General features: G+C 37.1%; 2 protein-coding genes across 2 annotated transcripts; one reads left to right on the forward strand and one right to left on the reverse strand.

Annotated features, from left to right (window-relative positions):
* Nucleotides 1-326: 326 nt before the first annotated feature.
* Nucleotides 327-3,087, forward strand: LOC130993526 (uncharacterized). Its single transcript, XM_057918452.1, has 2 exons — nt 327-2,632; nt 2,731-3,087. Exons 1-2 carry the CDS (start codon nt 351-353, stop codon nt 3,065-3,067), a joined length of 2,619 nt encoding a protein of 872 aa, XP_057774435.1. The 5' UTR covers nt 327-350; the 3' UTR covers nt 3,068-3,087.
* Nucleotides 3,088-3,207: 120 nt separating this feature from the next.
* On the reverse strand, nt 3,208-6,316 carry LOC130993977 (uncharacterized). Its single transcript, XM_057919015.1, has 5 exons — nt 5,584-6,316; nt 4,201-5,502; nt 4,022-4,129; nt 3,744-3,947; nt 3,208-3,663 (listed from the first exon to the last, which is right to left on the reverse strand). Exons 1-5 carry the CDS (start codon nt 6,010-6,012, stop codon nt 3,208-3,210), a joined length of 2,499 nt encoding a protein of 832 aa, XP_057774998.1. The 5' UTR covers nt 6,013-6,316.
* Nucleotides 6,317-21,324: the final 15,008 nt, after the last annotated feature.

The following is a 21,324-nucleotide window of genomic DNA, read 5'->3' on the forward strand; positions in this document are numbered from 1 at the left end:
ATGATTTAAAGCCACGTTTGAAGGAAATACATGTGAATTAGAACACATTCTATCATGTTTTAAAGTATTAATTAGTAATTATTAGTTGAATTTTTGTTCTATACATATATATTGCTGTATAACTCATGTTAATATGCTCGAAAATCATGTATCCGCCCGGACAAGTGTCCTTGAAAATGTGTCCGGCCGTGTGTAATTATATATCATGTAATACACGGCCGGACACATTTCCTCGGAAACTTCCCCGGGCGGATAGATGCTTTTCGAGTGTATTAACATGTTATATGTTGTATTTTAACATTTTATTCCCTTTACATCATATATTTATTGATTTATTATTTTTTATGTAGATGAATGAATATGGGAGATACTTTGTGGTTAATTATGGAGGTGCCTTCAATGGTTATGAGTACATCGGCGGCTCTTCTAAGAATTTGCATATTTTCGGAGACACAATGGCCAGTACGGTGTACATGATAAATTACCTGATGATGGAGAATTCATTGAGCACTAATTACAGCTTGTATTATTTGACGAAGAGATTAAATGGCAGGGTATACAGTAAAAATATTCTTGCCGATGACAATGATTTGCTTCAGTTGCTGGCGTCCCAGCCACATTTTCCTGAGATTTATGTTGTCGAATACGATTACAGTGGAGGAGTGTATGTTCCTTCGTTCGATCTCCCTCAATCTTCCGGGTATGGAGGTGAATCTAGTGCACAATTCGAAGGTGGGGACGGATTGGAAGCAATCCAAAGATATGCTTATTTAGACCTATCAGCCGGAGATTCACCGGCGCAACAAAGTGTTGAACCGTCGGTCACTTGGGGTAATGATCAGTCAACGGGTTGGACTTCATGGGATGAGCCAAATCCGTACCAGTACGATCGCCCAACAACTGATCGTTGTTGGGGTCCAGCTGATGATCAATATACGTACGAGCCTCAGTTTGTGGAGGATGCTGGTAATGTAGATGAAGATTATGTTCCATCGTCTGAAGCCGAGACTGATACAAGCGCCTCTGAAGACTTGTCGGAGCAAGAGAACGTGAGAAGGGCGGGGATTGAATATGCAGGTTGGCAGAATTTGCAGATCGACGAGGATGATGACGAACAGGTTCCTGGAGCAGATGAACTAACTAATTGGTTAGTTCCGGTTATCCCGTTGGACGCCGCAGCGGCACTTGTGGATATTGAAGATTATCAGCTACTGCCTCGGGAGTTGTCAAAGAATATGTATTTCAATAGCAAAGATGATCTGATCGTTGCAATCGGTCTGTGGAACATGAAGCAGGGCAAGGAATTTTCTGTCAGCAAATCAGACAGCAGACGAGTCTACGTCAAATGCAAGCATTCAGATACGTGCCCCTTCAAGCTCCATGCATCGTCACAAGATGGAGCCATTTGGGGAGTGTATAAGTTCACCAATGAGCACTCATGCGACGGTGAGCTAGGGCGCGTAGCGCGAATAAAGGCCCCCGCAAAAGTCGTCGCAGCATATTTAGCACAGAAGATACACGACGATTGCGAGATCTTGAAGCCGAAGGCCATCCAGCTGGAGCTGCGACGTGAGTTTGGCGTACAGATCAAGTACGATGTTGCATTGCGAGCCCGTAATCGAGCCACTGAGATGGTTTATGGTCGACATGATCAGTCCTTCGAGATGCTGCCCAAGTACTTATACATGTTGAGACAATCCAATCCCAGTTCGATGGTGGAGTGGGAAGTTGACGATGATGGTCGATTCAAACACTTATTTGTTGCTCTTGCAGCTTCGGCTACCCCTTTCATGTTCAGCTTACGGCCAGTGATTGTCGTCGATGGCACACACTTGAAGGGCAAGAATAGGGGTATTTTGTTTGTTGCAGTGACGAAGGACGGCAACGAGAGTTTGTTCCCACTCGCGTATGGTGTTGGCCCGAAAGAAAACGATGAATCGTGGGCTTATTTCATGTCACGCATTCGACGTGTTTATGGCCAAGCCAATGAACTTTTGATTGTCTCTGATCAGCATATCTCCATTGCCAATGCTATCAGGAATGAGTTACCAAATGCAACCCACGGCCTATGCTACTACCATTTGCAAAATAACCTGAAGCATTACGGTAAGGCAGTTGTCGAGGTGTATCGACAAGCTGCATTTGCGTACGAGAAGTCCGACTTCAATAGGGCTATGAACGCCCTGAAGTTTATGAAAAGAGCTGCGTACGATAAACTAATGGGGATTGGGCCGGAGAAGTGGGCTCGTTCGATGTGTCCTATGCCTGTGCGACGCTACAGTTTTATGACATCAAATGCTGCTGAAGCTTTTAATTCCAGATTGTTGTGGGCAAGAAGACTTCCTATATGCTCGATGTTAGAGGCAATCAGAATTGTTATTGAGAAATGGTTCAGCGAGCGACTAAGGGCTGCACAACAAATCGAGCAAGGCTTGACTGCTGAGGCTGGTAAAAGAGTCGCTATTGAAGTCCAAAAAAGTCGTCGATACACTGCACAAAGGTTGAGTGGCATGAAGTATAAGGTGCAAACTGCTGACAGAAGCTTCAAGGTGGATCTGGAGCAGAAAAAATGCGAATGTCGAGTATTTCAGCTAGACCAACTGCCCTGTTCTCATTCAATCGCTGCAATAAGGTACGATCATGAAATGATTACTGTCGGGTTCATTGAAATGTAAATATGTTCTAATGTTCGTTATATTGATTACTATCGGAGTTTGTTTGTTTTTATAGTGAAGCCGGTGATACGATCGCGGAGTATGTAGACTCGTACTACACGAATGACTTTCTTATCGATACTTACTCTCGCGAAGTTAATAATCTCCCGCCGAGACGCCAGTGGTTGGTTCCCGAGCACATCGCTGAGCAGGTTGTATTACCTCTGATTGTAAAAGGTCAAGCGGGGCGACCAAAAGAAGGTAGACATCGAGGTGGTGGTGAAGGCAGCAGCACACAAGCAGATGAGTCTTCTAGTATCAGGCGTCGTAAACCAAAGAAGTGCAGCATCTGCCATGAAGAAGGACACAGCAAGAGAACGTGCGCTGGCAGGGCGACTGAGCCCAGGGAGTAGTGGGATGTATTTGTGTGCTGTAACAGTTAATGATTTTCATTGAATTATCTTATTATTCGCTAATACGAGTATGATTTACTGGAAATAATGCAACACGAATAACCAAATAGAAGCACACATTAATGTAACAACATACAAAACTATGCAAAACCAAGTCGTCTGGTACGGGCGGTCCAAGTTTCACACAACGAAAATATAGATCTAGCAATCTTGGCCCTATATGCCGCCACGTTGCTATTACCCCACTCAATGGATGGAGATCCGGATATCAGTCGTTCAGCATACATGCAGACGAAAGGCCCGCAGCTGACAGAGTCCTGCTGGTGAAACTGAACCTCCGCTGGAGCAAACACTGCCGTCATAAGTGGCCACTTGCTCTTTGCCACTGTCGCATCAATGGATGTGTCGTCTAGCCACCTCGACACCTGAAGGACAGCTGGCAACAATCTCAGTAAAGGTAATAAATCACCAACTCGATCATTCTGTTGTCGAGGTGTTAGCTTGTGGAATACTGGGTCATAGACCTCGCAGACGGCGTCTCCTAACCGAATCCGACATAGGATAAAATGGTGGCCAATTATGACTGGCATGAGAACCTATGACAAACCACAATGAATTGATAAGAAACAACGATAAATCACAAATGACAAGTAACAATAATTGTTTAACTGATAACCTGTGCGGCATCCATCCATCCTATATGACCAGGAGGAAGTTCATGGCCCTTAAGTGATTTTCCACGTACTTGGCAGATCCATTCTATAGCAGGCTGCCAATCATCAGCCAGTGCTGTACTAGTCAATACATGAAACTCCTTGGGGCCGAACTCACTTCCTGCCCACTTATCCAATAGAGCGTCAAACTCTTTCTTGAGGTATATCTACAGATCAAATAAGTAATTAATAATTTATATCCGCACCAATGAAAACATATAAATAATGAAAGTTTACTTACAAACCAATCCGTGTCTACTATGATTGTGTTATTCATATCTACGTCATCCAGTAAATCCAGGGAACCTCGAAGTCTATTTCTCAAGGTCAAGAAATACAAGTCAATATCCTGCAACAATGTTAAAATCAATAAGTTAGTAGACAGTAATTTAACAATGTTAAACTCAATAGATTATTTACCCCAGTAGTGAATTCCTGGCTGACATTATCCACCCGCGCGAAGTCGTCGTACTCCCGCAAACCACCACTTGCCTTGACATAAATCTCACCACGCCTACCCTCTCGACACCTAGCCATCCACTTCTCATAATGGTCACTGCAGGTTTGTGTCACTGGACGTGGCATTTGGCTATTAACCCAAGGCGATCTCTGAAAGTTAGACGGACGCCTCACCCTCTGACTGCGACGCGGGAGCTCTGCTGGCGGCTGCTCTGGGTGCTGCAGCAGCAGTACCTGTGGCTGCTCTGCCTGTGGCTCAGGCTCCTTCGTCTGAGACTGCCCTGCCGAACTGGACTGTCCCCACTCATGTGGTGCAATAGAAGTGAGCGGTTCAGCAAAGAATATCGGGGTCTCTGTGCTATACTGCGGCTTCAGGAATGGGGAAGACCAATGAGGGTAGACCTGGGTCGACCAGTCAAAAGTCTGCGCTGCCGGTGTGTAGTCGCCCTGAACAGACTGATTCATGGCCCGCCACTGCTCGTTGTAATCCGGGGTCTCTGCTGGGCGGGAATGGGCATAATCTGAAGGGCGTGATGGGTAGGCCTGGGTCTCTGGATGGCGTGGTTCCTCATCGCGGGGGTCGTCGTCGCAGGGACGTGAAACGCTTGGCCCTGAAGCGTCGGGCCCTGAAGCACTGGGTGGAGGAGACCGTGGCTGTGGAGGAGACCGTGGCTGTGGAGGATCAGGGGACCGTCGCTGGTCATCATCATCAGGGGAGTCGGGCACTCGGAAATGTTTGCTCTTCTTGCACCTATCCTTTTTACCCTTGCTCTTCAGTTTCTCCACGAATTTGCCGAAGGCCTTCTTAATCTCCTGACGGATCGTCTTCTTCACCCACTTACGATCCACCTCACCCTCGCTGGGACTGGATACAGTCCGACATCCGCTCGACGATGAAGAGGAATGCGGCGCTGGGCGCTTGCCCGGATCTACTGAATGACGAGCCGGCTCGTGGGGTCGAGCATCCCTCACAGGGCGCGAGCCCGGATCTACTGAATGACGAGCCGGCTCGTGCTGTCGAGCATCCCTCACAGGGCCCCGGACACTGTGACTGCGAGTCGTACGAGGCTGTCTAGGTACATCCTCCTCGTCCCCGCGCTCCTCCACAACACGGGCTCCGGTGCCCTGTGGAAATTGGACACCCCGAGCTAATGGGTTGTCGGGGGGCCTGAAGCTCACCGAGAGTTCGCCCGGTGTCAGCGCTGATATGAAGTAGTGACTCGACAGATCGTCAGCATCGGGCTCCAGGGGCATGACACCACCCTAGAAAGCAACAAAGATAATATATTAGAACATAAGTAAAACCAGTAACGGTGTGGAGGATAATCTTAAATAACTGATTACCTGTCCCTCGAATAGATCGCGCAGACCGTGAAGCTTCGGCTTACCCCTGAAAGTCCATCTCAAACACCGAGGGTGCGCTGTCGGATCACCGCTAGATGCTGCGACCATGTGTCCGAAGCCCGGGACGCGCTCCAATGCCCAGACATATAAAGCCCACGAAGGACCGTAGAAGTGATATTTCTCGCCGGTTCCTACATCTGTCGTATAATGGCATAACATCTTATACGAATACGCGCCCCAGGGGAATCTATCAAACGCAGCCAGATCATCCACCAAAACCCAAAGCCACGGCTGTACCCGCGCATCCAACCCAAGAACAAGGGTGTGAGCCACACACACGAGGACAGCACGAAGGTACAGGCTCCCATCCTCATCATCCACTCGACGATCCAAATCGCACACGCGTTTGATGAGCGACTGTATGGTCATGCTTCGCGCACCGCAGAATCGTCGGTATGCCTCCACGCGACTGCAGTCGTGCTGTAATGTCGCATCGAACCTCGATCCCCCGAAATTGAGCCCAGTCACTAATGCGTAGTCCGCAGGGGAAAATCTGACTCGTGCTCCGCACAGAAAGAAGCAGATCTCATTTTCTTCTGACACAATCTGCCTCGATACAATCTGGTGTAATGCTTTATTGCTCTTCGCGCCGGGCCTCCAATCAGTGAAATGCCCAAAACATGATGCTCTAAATCTTCCCAATAAATCTGAATTGCACTGTTCGCCGACCACATTTAAAGTTTCAACCAGGTCCGGAAAATGTGAATCCCTATAGTAGGTGCTGATAGCAACCTCCGTCTGGTCTATAGTGTCGCGACGAAGATATGGGACATTCGCCTATTCATTTACAAAATGAATACCATATTAAATTCAGTAAAAAAATTAAAAAATAATACAAATAGGCATAATTAAATAACTACAATTTAATCAATACCAACCAATTTAATTAAACTGCAATTTAATACTAAATTCAGTAAAATTCAGTAATATTAAACTGCAATTAAATTCCGCAAAATGAAAACATATTAAATTCAGTAAAATATTTAAAAATAATACAAATAGGCATAATTAAAAAAGAGGCGAAATTAATTAATACCAAGCAATTTAATTAAATAATATTAAAATTCAGTAATTCAGTAAAATAGTAAAATTCAAGTAAATTAGTAAAATTCAGTAAAATTCAGCAATTTAATATTAAATTCAGTAAAATTCGAGTAATTCAGCAATTTAATATTAAATTCAGTAAAAATTCAGTAAATTATTAAACTGTAATTAATACCAAGCAATTTAATTAAATTCAGTAAAATATTAAAAAACTGCAATTTAATATTTTACCAAGCAATAACAGTTTCAATAATTAATAATTAAACAATTAAATATAATTATTTAATAACAGTTACTTTATTTAAACATAACAGTTTCAATAATTAAACAATAACAGTTTCAGTAAAATAACAGTTTCAATAATTAACGTAAACATACAGATATATTTAGTAAAGTATTTTATGCCTAAAAAGAAACTAGCCGGCCGGTGAAGTGTCCGGTAAAATGTATCCGGCCGGGTGCATTTCAGATTGAAACTGTTCCGGCCGGACGCATTATTCCGGGCATAGTACCGGCCGGATCGTTTCTCTATAGGCATAAAATACTTTATTTTATTAAATTACACAAAAACCACACAAACAATGCAATGTAATACCCAGCAAAACTCGCAATAATAATTCAATAATGATTACTTAAACAAATATAATTAAATTAAATTCAGTAAATTTCTAATGATTAATATAAACATACAACTAATTAAAATGGAATAATTTATGCTAAAACACGCTCGGTCCGGCTGGTGAAGTGGCCGGATAAATCGATCCGGCCGTATGTTTCATTTAAATAATGTTCTCGGCCAGTTCGATTTATCCGGCCACTTCACCGGCCGGACCGATCGTGTTTTAGCATACATTATTATATTCAATTTCATGAAAATTAAAAATAAATACCTGTGAAGAAGATGCCATGGATGAGTGCTTCAATCTTTTGAACTCTCTCTCTCGGTGGGTAAAAGTGAAGAAGGCGGTGGGTAAAAGTGAACAAGCCGATAGAGGTGTGTGGTGAAGGAGCCGATATTAAAAAACCCTAGTCTTTTTTAAAGTAAGTGAACGGACCGATACAATCGGCTTTATGTCTATCAAAAGGGAATCAAATTTTGAAGAAAGATATTTTTGACCTTTATGTATCGGTAACATGCATGATTTTTTTGGGTAACAAGCATGCATTTAAATTACAACGGATATTGATATATATATATATATATATATATATATATATATATATATATATTTTAAATTTAAAGATATCAATTGATTTACACGATATATATAGTGTTATATAGTACTATATATCAACATTCAAGAATAACACAATATATATAGAGGTATATATATACAAATAATTTCAAAGAATATATGTATTGAAATTAAGATATTAAAGGGAAAAAAATAAAAAATTTAAGATAGATACGAATGGATATATATTATTAGCGTCTTGATTTTTTTTTTAAATTGAATAAAATAGAATATTTTATGCCTAAATAATATCGATCCGGCCGGTAATTGTCAAGGAAAAATGTATCCGGTCGGGTCATTGTTTACCTGAAATATACCCGGTCGGATTCATTGATCTGGCCATTTCACCGGCCGGATCGATGATATATCGACACAAAAGTTTGTATTCTATCTATTTGTATTTTTATATTAATTTTTACTATTTTTCTGAATTTAATTTAATATATTGTTTAAGTGTTAATTAGTGTGCGGTCTATAATATTTTCAATTTAAACATATGAACACTATATATATATACAGTTTAAAAAAATCATTTCCGACACTCAATGTGTAATAATTTCGGTCAACATCACAAATTATTGTACAAAAATGCATGGGAACCCTCAAATGTGTAAGATTGTGTAAGAAGACCGAAATGATTACTTAAGATGTTGACCCACTCAAGGGTTAATTAGTAATTTAGGGCATGTAGTGCTTTGCATGATAAGGGTGGGCATTTTTCAAAATATGAATAAGGAATGGGGCACTTTTGCCTATTAACACATAAATTAGCACCGTTGACATGAGATTATTTTCCCCTACGTTTTCTTTGATGGATAAATTAATCTATGGAAAAATATGGATAATAAAAATGTATGCCTTTAAATATCTCATTTTTTTTTTCAATATTTGACATAAAAGCATTTTTCCTTCCTTATTTTCACTTCAAGGGTGGATAATATTTTCTCTTCATTTTTGGTGTGATAATATTATTCACACTTGAAGTAAAAATAAGAAAGGAAAAAATGCTCTTGTGTCAAATATTGGAAAAGAAATGGGATATTTTAAGGCATAAATTTTTGTTATTCATCATTTTCCATGGATAAATTTATCCATAAAAGTAAACACAGCCTAAATTGCAATAAATTCTATGATATTGTATATGTACAATATACAAAATTAAAAAAATACTATCTCAGCCTACAAAACAATTTTCTTAAGAATTAAATATTAGATACCCAATAGATGTAGTGAGTGGAAAATAGGTCCCACAAAATAATGATAACTTTTTTTAGAATTATTTCTAAAAATGATAGATACAAATTAAAAAAAATATTGATAACTTTTGTTAGAATTATTTCTAAAAATGATAGATACATTAGTGAAATATATTAGCAAGTCTTAAGCATCGTAGAGAGCCTTATCTGCTTCCATCATCTATTTTGAGAAAATATCATGATTGTGGGACTCACACCGATCACTAGTTGACAACTTCATTATAAACCTGTGACAAATGGTGGGGCCAGAAAAGGAGGTGGAATCATTTTCTTGTAAGAGAGGTGGTCCCATGCAGTCGTCCTTGATGAAACACTCATGATTACATGAGCCAAAAAAGCAGTCCTAGTAGTTTAATACGTCTAGTAGTTAAGCCAAAAACCAAGGGGGAAAGTGGGAAGCTCATAAAAGTTTTGGGGAAGAAGTTGAGTGAGCAGTGACCACTCTAAGCCCACGTTTGATTGGGTGTTTTTAAAGGTTGGAAAGGGAATCAAGTAATTGAATTCATTACTTGTTGTTTGGTTTGGGTAATGAGATAATCATTACCCTTACTTAAAGGTAACCCAATCACCCAATTTGTTACTCCTCAAAATAGAGGGGAAACAAAATAAAGGGATTCCCTTACTAATGATTCATTTTCATTGTTAAACCAAACACTCAATAAAAGTAATGGTTATTGTTACCATTCCACTCCTTTATTTGATTTCATTCACTTTCCATTCCTCTACTTGAACCAAACGAGCACTAAATCGTCACACGTGGACAAGGAAATCTTATGAGCTGTAGATATAAATACAGTTTCCTTGCCTGGCTGGCACATAAATATCGTAATTTGTATGTTCCACTTTTGTCCTCCAGCCGCACACATTATTACATTAACCCCAAATAAGCAAAACATACTTTATATGGTTATGTTTGGGAGGAAACCAACAGGTGATTCTAGCTTCCGATAAGCGGTAAGTGGGTTCGGCAACAAGAAATCAAGAATCTGGCTGCGCCTGAGACTTTCAGCTTAGTATTCGCATATGGCGGATGAGGAAGCTATTCTCATTTCTGATATGTCTCAGCCCTACAATTATGATCTCGATATGGAACCAGCTGATATAACACTCTGGAGTTACTCTTTATAAATAAATTAAATATTACTCCTTTGTTCTACAACTACCAATACAAATATAGAGAAACATGTTTTCAACCAAAGTCATAACTATGATACTTTCCCCACTTTTTTTTCACACTTCTCGGCAGGCAGCTAGCATCACTTCTATAATCTCAATGTATATATGTTGATTGAAACATGATTTTAACACTCTATTAGTAAAAACTGAAGCACAACACTCTCACCGCCATAACTTTCTGTGGGAACCTAAAGTTCAGATTAAAAATAAATAAATAGCGCCTAATTAAGAAAGGCTTCAAATATTGATCCCAGCAACACCATTAAAACAAGAAAAGGCATTCCTCTTGCTTTTTAGGATATCTGAAACCATGCAAGCCTGAAGAGCATTGCTACAAGTGAAGGAGAATACTCACCGAAATAAAAACATATTTCCGGCTTAAATCTTTCTACAACTTGAATATGCTTCATATTCTATTTTTGTACACGTTTATGCTCTCCGGCGAGTATAATTTCCTGCAGAGATGGGATACTGATTCCATTTGAGGGTCAATGGAGAGACCCAGAGAGAGAGAGAGAGTGATGTTTTGGAGGAGTGTGAATATCAATCTGCTTGGCAGCTTCGAAATCTATTTTGGGACACCTGGCAGCATATTAAGAGTTGATGCACTGTGTTGCAGGGTTCTAGGGTGCAATATAGGCATAGCCCGTTGACACCACAAATCATATGTCAATAATTTGTTGGTAATTCTGTTTAGCATTACCAATTTTCTATCTTAGGTGTTTTGCTACTAACTTTTTTCATTATTCTTTGTATTTTTTTTAATTCTATATAATGTGATTTAATTTAATTTTTCAATTATAAATTAAAGTTCAGTAATTCAATTAAAATCTATAATTAATTAGACAAATGAAGACTCTCACGTGCTCATCTTACGTGTCATAAGATTGTGACTGTGGAACAAGTTGGCAACGATTTTCTCGATATTTCATAAAGTTGTGGCTTGAGGTGCATTACATTATAACTTTTATAAATTAATGTTCAAAAAAATTTATTAATTGATCTTTTTAATTTTGATTTGGGCCTAATATATAAATTAATAAGATAATAATATTTTAAAAGACCCTTATATAAAATCTATGGTCCCATCAACATCATAAATTAATAATTTCCTAAAATTACAAAGATTAATAGGGTAACTTAGTAAAAATATGAATTTATTTTTGTTTCATTTTTACTGAAATTTAAATCAAAATAAATTTCATCTCTAATTTTTTTCGCGGAACTTCAAAGCTCTGGCATATCATTGTCGAACTGAAACAAACAAACAAAAATACAAATGATTTTCAATGCTATTATTGTTGCCATATAACCAAGATAATTACTCATTGTGTTGAGTTCATCAACCTTTCGTACACGAGGGCGTCCGAAAGGGGCTATCACCAAGAAGGGGAGAGTTTCTGATTCTTCTATCAAGCACAGGCTCCGTCGTATCATAATCAATGGCATGTCTTCGGATTTCCAAAACTCAGCACGCCGTGACGATATGCATGGCCCAGGTCTTGACACTTCTTCGCCTGTGGAGTTCCTGAATAAAGTGAAGTATGCTCAGTCTAGAGGACATATACTGCAAAACTTTGTGATCAACTCCTCTAACTCTACCGATGCAGCCCATGCTATGTCGGTTGTGGCCTCTTCAAAAATGAAGAAAAAATGGGGCGATATGTTGGACGATGAAGAGGACGATTTAGACGAGGACGACCCTCTTAAAATGTTCTCTTAGTCTTGGTTTGTTTTTTGGTTACCCGGGGTTTCTTGCGGGTGCTTTTGCTTGCTTCCTTTGTATCTGGTCTCTCTTTTTTTCTTTTTCTTTTTAATAAAATTTCTATTTCAGCAGAGTTCATCAACCTTCAGTATCTGCTTCATTTAAATTAATTGAAACAATTCATTTAAATTTAAATTTATCAAATTCCAAAGTAATAAATTAAACGTTATTGAATATAAGATACCAAGATAATTACTCATTGCATGTGTTGAGTTCATCAGCCTTCGATATCTGCTTCATTTAAATTAATCGAAACAATTCATTCAAATTTAAATTTATCGAATTCCAAAGTAATAAATTTAATGTTATTGAATATAAGATACCAAGATAAATTACTCATTGTGTTGAGTTCATCAGCCTTCGGTATCTGCTTCATTTATATTAATTGAAACAATTCATTCAAATTTAAATTTATTGAATTCCAAAGTAATAAATTTAACGTTACCTCTTTTAATTAATACATGATTAATTTATTGATTAATTAATATTCCTATAAACTAATAAATTTTACAATAACACTAGTATTATTAATTTGTAGAGATATATATTCTACTGTAATTTCTTTTAGTTGGTAACAAATTTGATTATTTGAAAAACATGGCAAGAGATTCTTGTAGCTGTCCACACTGAAACGCGTAATGGGCCTGGGCTTAGATACTACGCAAACTTTTAGGTCAAGCGACGCTGATAGTTTGGAGGATTTTGAGATCCCTGAATAAATTAAGTCGTTCGTAAATTATTTGGAGTTCGACTCAAAAAAATTCATTGAAATTTATTTATAGAAGTTCGATAAATAAACAACAAATTTGAGCTTAGTAGTATTCGGCTCGTTAACTCGTGAACAAGTTTGTTAAGTGATTCAACTTGAAAAAAATATAAATTATTAGTTGGCACAACTTATATTTATCTACTAAAATTAATATAAATGTATTAAATCTCTAATTAATTTTTTTATTATAAGAAAATAATCAATATGTTTATTATTTTGAATGACATAATTTATTTTCAAAAGAAAATAATGAATATTTTAAATATAAAAATAAATTTAAAAAATTTGTATAGACTCAATTAAGCTTGTGAGGCTCAAAGTATTCAGTTAATAAAGTTCCGAATTCAACTAATTCTAAACAAACAAAACTTAAGCGCACACCAATGTTCGGTTCAACTCGATTTGATTACGCCCCTAATTTTACCTAAATCATATTCGATTCCATATCTTTTGATGTGATGTTTATATATCTTATTTAATCACATACCATAATTAATGGTCTTGGATTGTTCATCCATTCAAATTTTAAGATAAACGGGGTAAGTACTCGATTTAATTAGATGATTTGGTACTCTATCTTCGTCCACTAAAGTTAACAAGCATAATATTATTTTCACAAAGCATTATTCGTTTTCATGTGAAAAGAATGATTGAAATAATTGATCTTGCAAATTTAATCCAAAAATCGGCGGGGCACAAGTGGGAACCCACGATAAATTTGGGGAGAATAAGTTTAATATTTGATTAAGGAGAACTTTTAAAAATATCTCAGAAATGCAGTGACCACACATGGTACACGTACATGGATGCATAGCTGTGCAAAATAATTAGGATATATTTTTGTTAAATTTTATTTTTTCATAATAAATGACAATTAAGATTTATTATATAATAATATTATTTTTATTTGAATCAATATATAAAAATAACCATGTTCTTATTGTAAAGATAAAAATAGCATAAAGATAAAAAAAAAAAAAAAACAATAGCCACTTTTAGCTTAAAGTATTATTTTATCATTAATTGACTAATACAAAACTAAATTCGCAATTAAACCTATTATTGGTTGTGATTTATTTCTTAAATAAGACAATTCACAACTAATAATATGTTTGATCGTGAATTGCTATACTTGGTCCTAAATTAAGGGATAAATAGTAAAATTGACTATTTTCTTAATTTTAATTATATAAGTGTCTAGTTTTTACATTTCTTACCTTAAAATGATACTCCCTCTGCCTCATTATTAATGCCCCATTATTTTTAGGCACAGAAATTAAGGAGTGTTTAATTAATTAGTTGATATTGTTTTAGTTAAAATGGTTAAGTAATTAGTTATATTTTAAAATAATGCTTAAATAATTATTAATTATATATTTTATCTACTAATTACACATTCTTAATTTAATCTTCGTGTTCAAAAATAATGAGACATTAGTTATGGGACTGAGGGAATATATTTTATCAGGTCACTCTTTAATTTTTGTAATTAATATTTTTAGATATTAATTGTGGAGCACGAATGATGAAAGATAGGGGATCCTATCGTCCATTGACAAATGTTAAATCAAGAAGAACGAATTAAGGAATTGAGAGCGATGACGTAATACGATTAATGAGTCAAAAATTTTCCCTTGCTTTCCGGGTCTTACGGGTATTCTTATATACCGAGTATATTTTTTTTTTTCATGCGAGGTCCTATGTTAAGTTTTCATGGGGTTCAAAAAAGATAATTATTTTAATATATGAGTCACCATCAAGTATTTGAGCATGCGCAAATTCTCCTGTGCGACGGTCGCACAGGAGTGCGACGGGTTGACCCGGCCCAAACCCGCCCTCCTGACCCGGAACCCGCCCAAACTCGGAACCCGCCCAAACTCCTAATTATTACATTTGTGCATAACAATTGTTACTTTTCATAAACATAATATATACATTTGTTCATATAAATGTATATTGATATGTATAATGTTTTATATTGAATGAAGGTAAATATTTATATTAATATAAGTATACATTTGTGCGACCAAATGTATATCTTATGCTTAGGGTTTAGTTTTCACCTATTAGGGTTTAGTTTTCACCTATTAGGGTTTAGTGTTCACGCTTAGGGTTTAGTTTACAGGGTTTAGGGTTTAGTTTATAGAATTTAGGGTTTAGAAAATATAATACTGTATATTAAATGAATGAAAATACCTATATTTATATAAGTATACATTTGTGCGAATAAATGTATATATCATGCTTATTAAAAGTAACAATTGTTATACACAAATGTAATAATTAGGAGTTTGGGCGGGTTCCGGGTTTGGGCGGGTTCCGGGTCAGGAGGGCGGGTTTGGGCCGGGTCAACCCGTCGCACTCCTGTGCGACCGTCGCACAGGAGACCAGCCCTTGAGCATGATAATGCATTTTGACATCTAATTTATCAATAGTGATGCGTTTACTTTGATGTATAAATTTATCATTAGAAAAAAAAGGGATAATAAAAATTTACGCCTTTCCAATATTTAACACGAAAGAGAACTTCACTGTTTTTTCTTTCTATTTTCACTTCAATGATGAATAATTATCTCTCCATTTTTGAAATGATAACATTATTATCTTTGAAGTGAAAATAAAGAAGAAAATTGATGAACTTATATTTTGTGTTAAATGTTGAGAAAAAAAAGAGATATTTAAAAATATAAATTTTTGTTATTCCTATTTTTTCAGTGAAAAATTTATCCATCAAAAGTAGACACGCCCTAATTGAATAAAATTGTTCGGGCATAATTTCTTATCGTTAGTAAGTACTCCCTCCGCCCGCTATTCATGGCACGTTTCTTTTCGGCACGGATATTAAGGAGAACACATACACTGTGAATATGGAGTGTGGTCTAAATGTAAAATTTGTGATTAAGGATAACACATACACTGTGAAAATCAAACTGAATCCCTCATATCTTGTGTCAAAATTCCCAAGTTATTGAAGACAAAATCGAAACACGTACACGGTAAAAATTCCCCAAAAATAAAATCGAAACAAAAGATCAAAACAAAAATCGTTAGTTTCTGAAAATCAAAACAAAAATCAAAACGAAACCGAAATCCAAATATTTGTGAAATTTACAGTCGAAATTGTTAGATTCTGTCTGAAAATTAAGCACAATTTTCAGTAAAATAAAAAGACAAAGCAACAGGGAGAATCGCTGCCGACGAGCTCAGCCAAGCTAACAGGGAGAGGAAGGAGCGGGAGAGTGAAACCCTGGCGGTGGAGCGGCCTAAATATTACCGGAGAACGAAGACGGGCGCCAGAGCCAGGGGTGTGAGGGCGCGACCTCAGTGGTGACCGAGAATCTGGGGTGGTGGAGGGCACGAGGGCGGTGGTGGTGGCAGATCGACGGCAAGCAGATTGAGGCGGCGATGGGGTGGTGGAGAAAAGGGTTGAGATGGAGAAGGCGGCAAGGCCAAGCAGAGAGGGAAAGCGACGAGCAGATTTTGTGGGAGAGAGGCAGCAGGCGGTGGAGGATGGCGGCGGCGCTAGGCAGTGGAGACGGCGGAGGGTGGTGGCGGAGCTAGGCAGTGGAGGCGGCGCTAGGGTTTGGTGGTGGAGGGATGAAGAAGAGGATAGAGAGAGATGGAAGGGGCGTGCGTGAGTTTAGAGGAGAGAGAGGGTGTTGCAAAATAATTGGGGAGATTTATTTAAGTAGATAATTAGTGAATTAATTAAGCTCTAAGTGATCTCTTATTATTTCCAAAAATAGAAACATGCCATTAATATTGGGACAACCCAAAATGAAATACGTGCCATCAATAACGGGACGGATGGAGTATTTAACATCGATCATCCATATAATGTTAATACACTAATATAGTAATATTCTTCTCATTCAGCTCGTCAACGCCTAGCCTTTGATTTTTTGAATTAAAATTATATGAAAAAGTTTGGGTTTCTGAAAGATTGAAATGTTCGGTAAATAATTGAAATGTTAGGTAGCTGTCATTATCATTCTTAATTTACTGTTGTGAAATTTATATTAATTTCTTGTCTATAATTTTAATACTACTATATATTCTACTAGTGCGGCCAGTTATCGCCAAAATAGGAAAGGGAAAAATGAAATCAGATACAGATAGACAATTAAGTTTGTTTTGTTGGCTAGTGATAAGGGTCAACCAATAATAACAAGGGAACCTAGTAATTCTTCAGGTTATGTCATTTTGTCAATTCAATATTTATTAAAAAGTACATGTTCGCGTTTCATCAACGGAAATTGGTACTCACTACTAATGATATTTTTATATGAGTAAAATTTTAAAGTAGCCAAAATGAAGCATAAAATACAATTTATGGCCACACATTGAAAAAATATAAATTTTGGCCATTTTTATTGATTTGGACGTTAGTGCCAAGATGGCACTTATGGCACTAATAGAGTGCCATCGGAAATCCAAAATAAAACCAAGTAAAATAGTCATTTTGGCACTTATGGCACTATTAGTGCCATAAGTGCCAACGAAATTCAAAATAAAACTAAGTAAAATGGTCATCAGCACAAATACAGAAACAACAACATCATTTAAACCCTAAATGGAACATCTAAACCCTAAATGGATAATCTAAACCTTAAATGGAACATCTAAACCCCAAATGAATAATCTAAACCCTAAATGGAATATCTAAACCCTAGGGGGAAGTGTGCACTTATGGCACTTATGGCACTATTAGTGCCATAAGTGCCATACGTGCAGCACAGATCAGATCATATCTGTCGATGGCTGAAATCGAAGGAGACGGAGATCAGATCTGCCGATGGAGGAAGCGGCGCAACGATCAGATCAGATCCACCGCCGCCGCCTCATCAGATCAGATCCGCCACCGCCTCATCAGATCAGATCTGTCGCCGCCGCCTACAGATCAGATCAGATCTGCCGACACCTGGTGCTCCTTCGCCGGCGGCGTAGTCAGCCTCCGACTCCGCCGTGGTGGCGGACGATCTCACCACTCCGACGCGGCGAAAGCGGCGCTGGCAAATTAAACTCCGGTTCGTGAGAGCATTCGACGGCAGGCTCAGAACTCCGCGACGACAATTGAAGGACGGAGGATAGTGGAGCAGCTCGGCGGTTTCACTTCGGAGGCCATTTGAGTTCAGCGCGGCGGAAGAGGCAGCCATTGGAGTGCGATGGAAAATGGGCAAATTAGGCATACCGCCTAATTAATGGCTAAAATTTGATGTTTTAAGATTTGAGGCTAAATTTTGATTTTGTATGCCCAGTAGGGCCATTCGGCCCTATTGTTTTTTTTTTTATATTACAATTTTAATTTCAGATCTCTAATTAATATTATTGACAATTTAAAATATTTTTTAAATTTTAAATCATGCATATAGCTAGTTTAAGATTTAAATTGATATTATACACTAAATTTTGAATAGATCGAGCTAGTATGAGTTTCACATCATTTATCAGTTTATAAATCTATACTATAATATTAAAAAAAGTCCAGATTTCAATTTGAAATCAATTTCAAATTAATTTCGAAATTTAGTGGCAATTGTGTAGTTACAATAAAATTAAAGGTTTATTTGTAAATTATAGTATTTTTTTTCCTTTTTTTATATTCCTAATCTTTTGTTTTATTGATTCCAAAAACTGTAAAATTCGACTAATTATAAAACATTTAATATGCGCGTATCAAACTAAAAATCACGACAAGAGCTTTAATTTGATATATTTTATGTAACTATTCGATTTAAAATATAAAAATTATATTTATTTAAAGATTAAAAAAAAAAACTCTCACCTCCCTCATTTTTCTGAATAAATCTATTTTTTTATTTTCATTTTTTAACTTTTTTTTTTGCATTTTTCATAATATCAATTTTTATTATTGTGAATTCGTCTTTTTTTTTAATATTCAACTCAAATATATTTAGTTAAAATTAATTTTTATTATATTTATAAATCTAATAATTAAATTGGCATTAATTTTATATAGATATAAAAATATTTTTTGTGCATTGTATGGAAAACAAATGTTAGTAAATATTAATATGATATGACTTATTAATAAAGCATAGGTTTTATTATTCAACTATATTGCTTTTACAAAACACTATTTGTAATATTACTATATTTATATCAAAATAATTATTTAAATATTATATCTTGCAAATTTTAATCCAATAAGTCTGCCTCAGTTTTAGTAAAAAGAAAGGGCAAAACACATATTTAGGCCCCTGTACATTTAAAGTTTGTTTCAATAAATCCTTGTACTATCTTTTTGTCTCGGTTAGGGCTGTCAAAATGGGCCGAAAATGGCCCGGCCCGATGGGCCCGCCCGACCCACCCGTAGTTTTGGCTGGGTTGGGCTAGGATTTTCAAGGCCCAAAAAAAATCGGGCCTCCCTGGCCCGGCCCATGCGGCCCTGCCGGGTCACCCGCGGGCCAAAAAGCCCACCGGGCTTTCGGGCCTAAATCGGCCCGTCAATATAGACGGTGAAAATTTCGAAAATTTATATCTCCTCCCAAATTCCAATGGACCCAACCCAATTTAAGTCAATTTCTTCAAATTTTCAATTGACGACAATGACGAGTCGAAGTCTAACTTAGAATTTAAATTAGCAATCAACAATCAATATTAAATTATTTTTACTTGAAAGATTTATTTATTTTAGGTGGTTGTTATTTGATTCCAGTTGATTTGATTACTGTATTACTTAATTTTGTGAATAAATCGTTTTCAGTTTTTGCAATTAGTTTTTGTTTTTTACTTGTATTCATATTGTTTACATTTAGTTTTAGTCATATTTGTTTACATTTAATTTTATTCAATTACGTAATTTAGATGTAGATTGTTTAAGGCCCTTTTTGTTTCATCGAATTTGTCTTCAATTTTTTTTCTTTAAATTTGATTTAATTTATTAATTTTTGGAACTAAATATATATATATATATATATATTAATTTATTAATTTTTGGCCCGGTTTGGCCCGACCCACCCGGCGGCCCGTATAGGGCCGGGCTGGGCTTCAATGTTCAAGGCCCGCTGAAATTTTGGACCGGCCCGACCCGACCCAAAAAATTGCCTATCCCCGCTGGGTTGGGCCGGGCCGGGCCGGCCCGCAAGGTTTGACAGCTCTAGTCTCGGTATGTCCCTCTATTAATATACTTCATCTTAAGAACGTGAAACTGAAGCTTTTGCCGCAAACAATTGAACATTTCATCATCTATTGTCTAGTTATTCGGTATCTAAAAAAAGTTATCATGACAAGGCTGCAATATTTACTCAGCTCATTTTTAATGAAAATGTTAACGGTGTTAGATACATCGGTTAAAAAGTGATTACTTAAGGTGAAATATATTAGTAGAGGGACCGATGGAAACAAAAGAGTATTATAGGGATTTATTGAAATAAACTTGTATAGTATAGGGACTTAAGTATAAGTTTTGCCAAAAGAAAGGGATAGGCTGATAGGCATGCTGAGGAAAAAGAAAAGAAAGGGTGAGGAAGAAACATGCGGGGGCTAATTAAAATGGGAATCCCGAAATATTTGAGGACCAAAAGGAAATTTCCGATTAAGTGGCGATGAAAATATCTCTCAAGTTGAGCACAGTGATCACTCTGGGTCCCACATGAATTTTCCTCCCTCATCTGACCTTGTTGCCTCTAAAAGTATCCCAGCTGCTACAGCTCACTCTCACTGCTTTTATTTTTTATTGATAAATTACATAATAAATAAAGAAATTTGAATACCGACGATAAACTCAAATCTAAGATTTCAAACTTTGGACATTAACTATCTACTATTAGACTAACACACGCATACTTGGTGAACTCGCACCCATTGTTTGTAATGAGTTAGAGTGGTCACTGAGCTTTTGAAAACTTCATGTGACTGCAGTCTGTAACTCACATGACACGTATTAAAATGGCAATTATAATAAAGAACTGTTTCTTTTTTATCAATCCTCCTTCAGTTAGTGATGTAATTAATCGTATTCTATCATAGATGAAGCAGTCGTGGAGATGTGTTGTAGGGAGTTGATAAGGGACGAGACAATATTGTACTGTACAATTTTGGGGGTGGGGGTGGGGGTGGGTAATGCTAGCTTAGCTACATCATGTGGTGGAGTTTGGACTCTGTGGGGACAAGAAATCTCTCTTCTCTTTTCATCAAAGCAAAAAAAAAGATTCTTTGTCCTTGCTTAATCAGCTCTGATGTAGCCATATCAACCGCCTACTACCTAGTGTCACAGCTAGATTTGTGATGAATTCAGGAATTCTTTGTCAATTCACTCCCACATTCATTATCATATGTATAGCATGCATGATAAAATGTGTTTCTTTTTCGATCGTTTTTAATTACTCCACTCACAAGACTTTCCCTATAAATTCCGAATTGACTATTTATAAATATATATCCAACACCATGTGATGCTTTCGGTGTACTTGT

The sequence above is a fragment of the Salvia miltiorrhiza genome, chromosome 7 (assembly GCF_028751815.1).
Source record: "Salvia miltiorrhiza cultivar Shanhuang (shh) chromosome 7, IMPLAD_Smil_shh, whole genome shotgun sequence".
Classification (NCBI taxonomy): Eukaryota; Viridiplantae; Streptophyta; class Magnoliopsida; order Lamiales; family Lamiaceae; genus Salvia; species Salvia miltiorrhiza.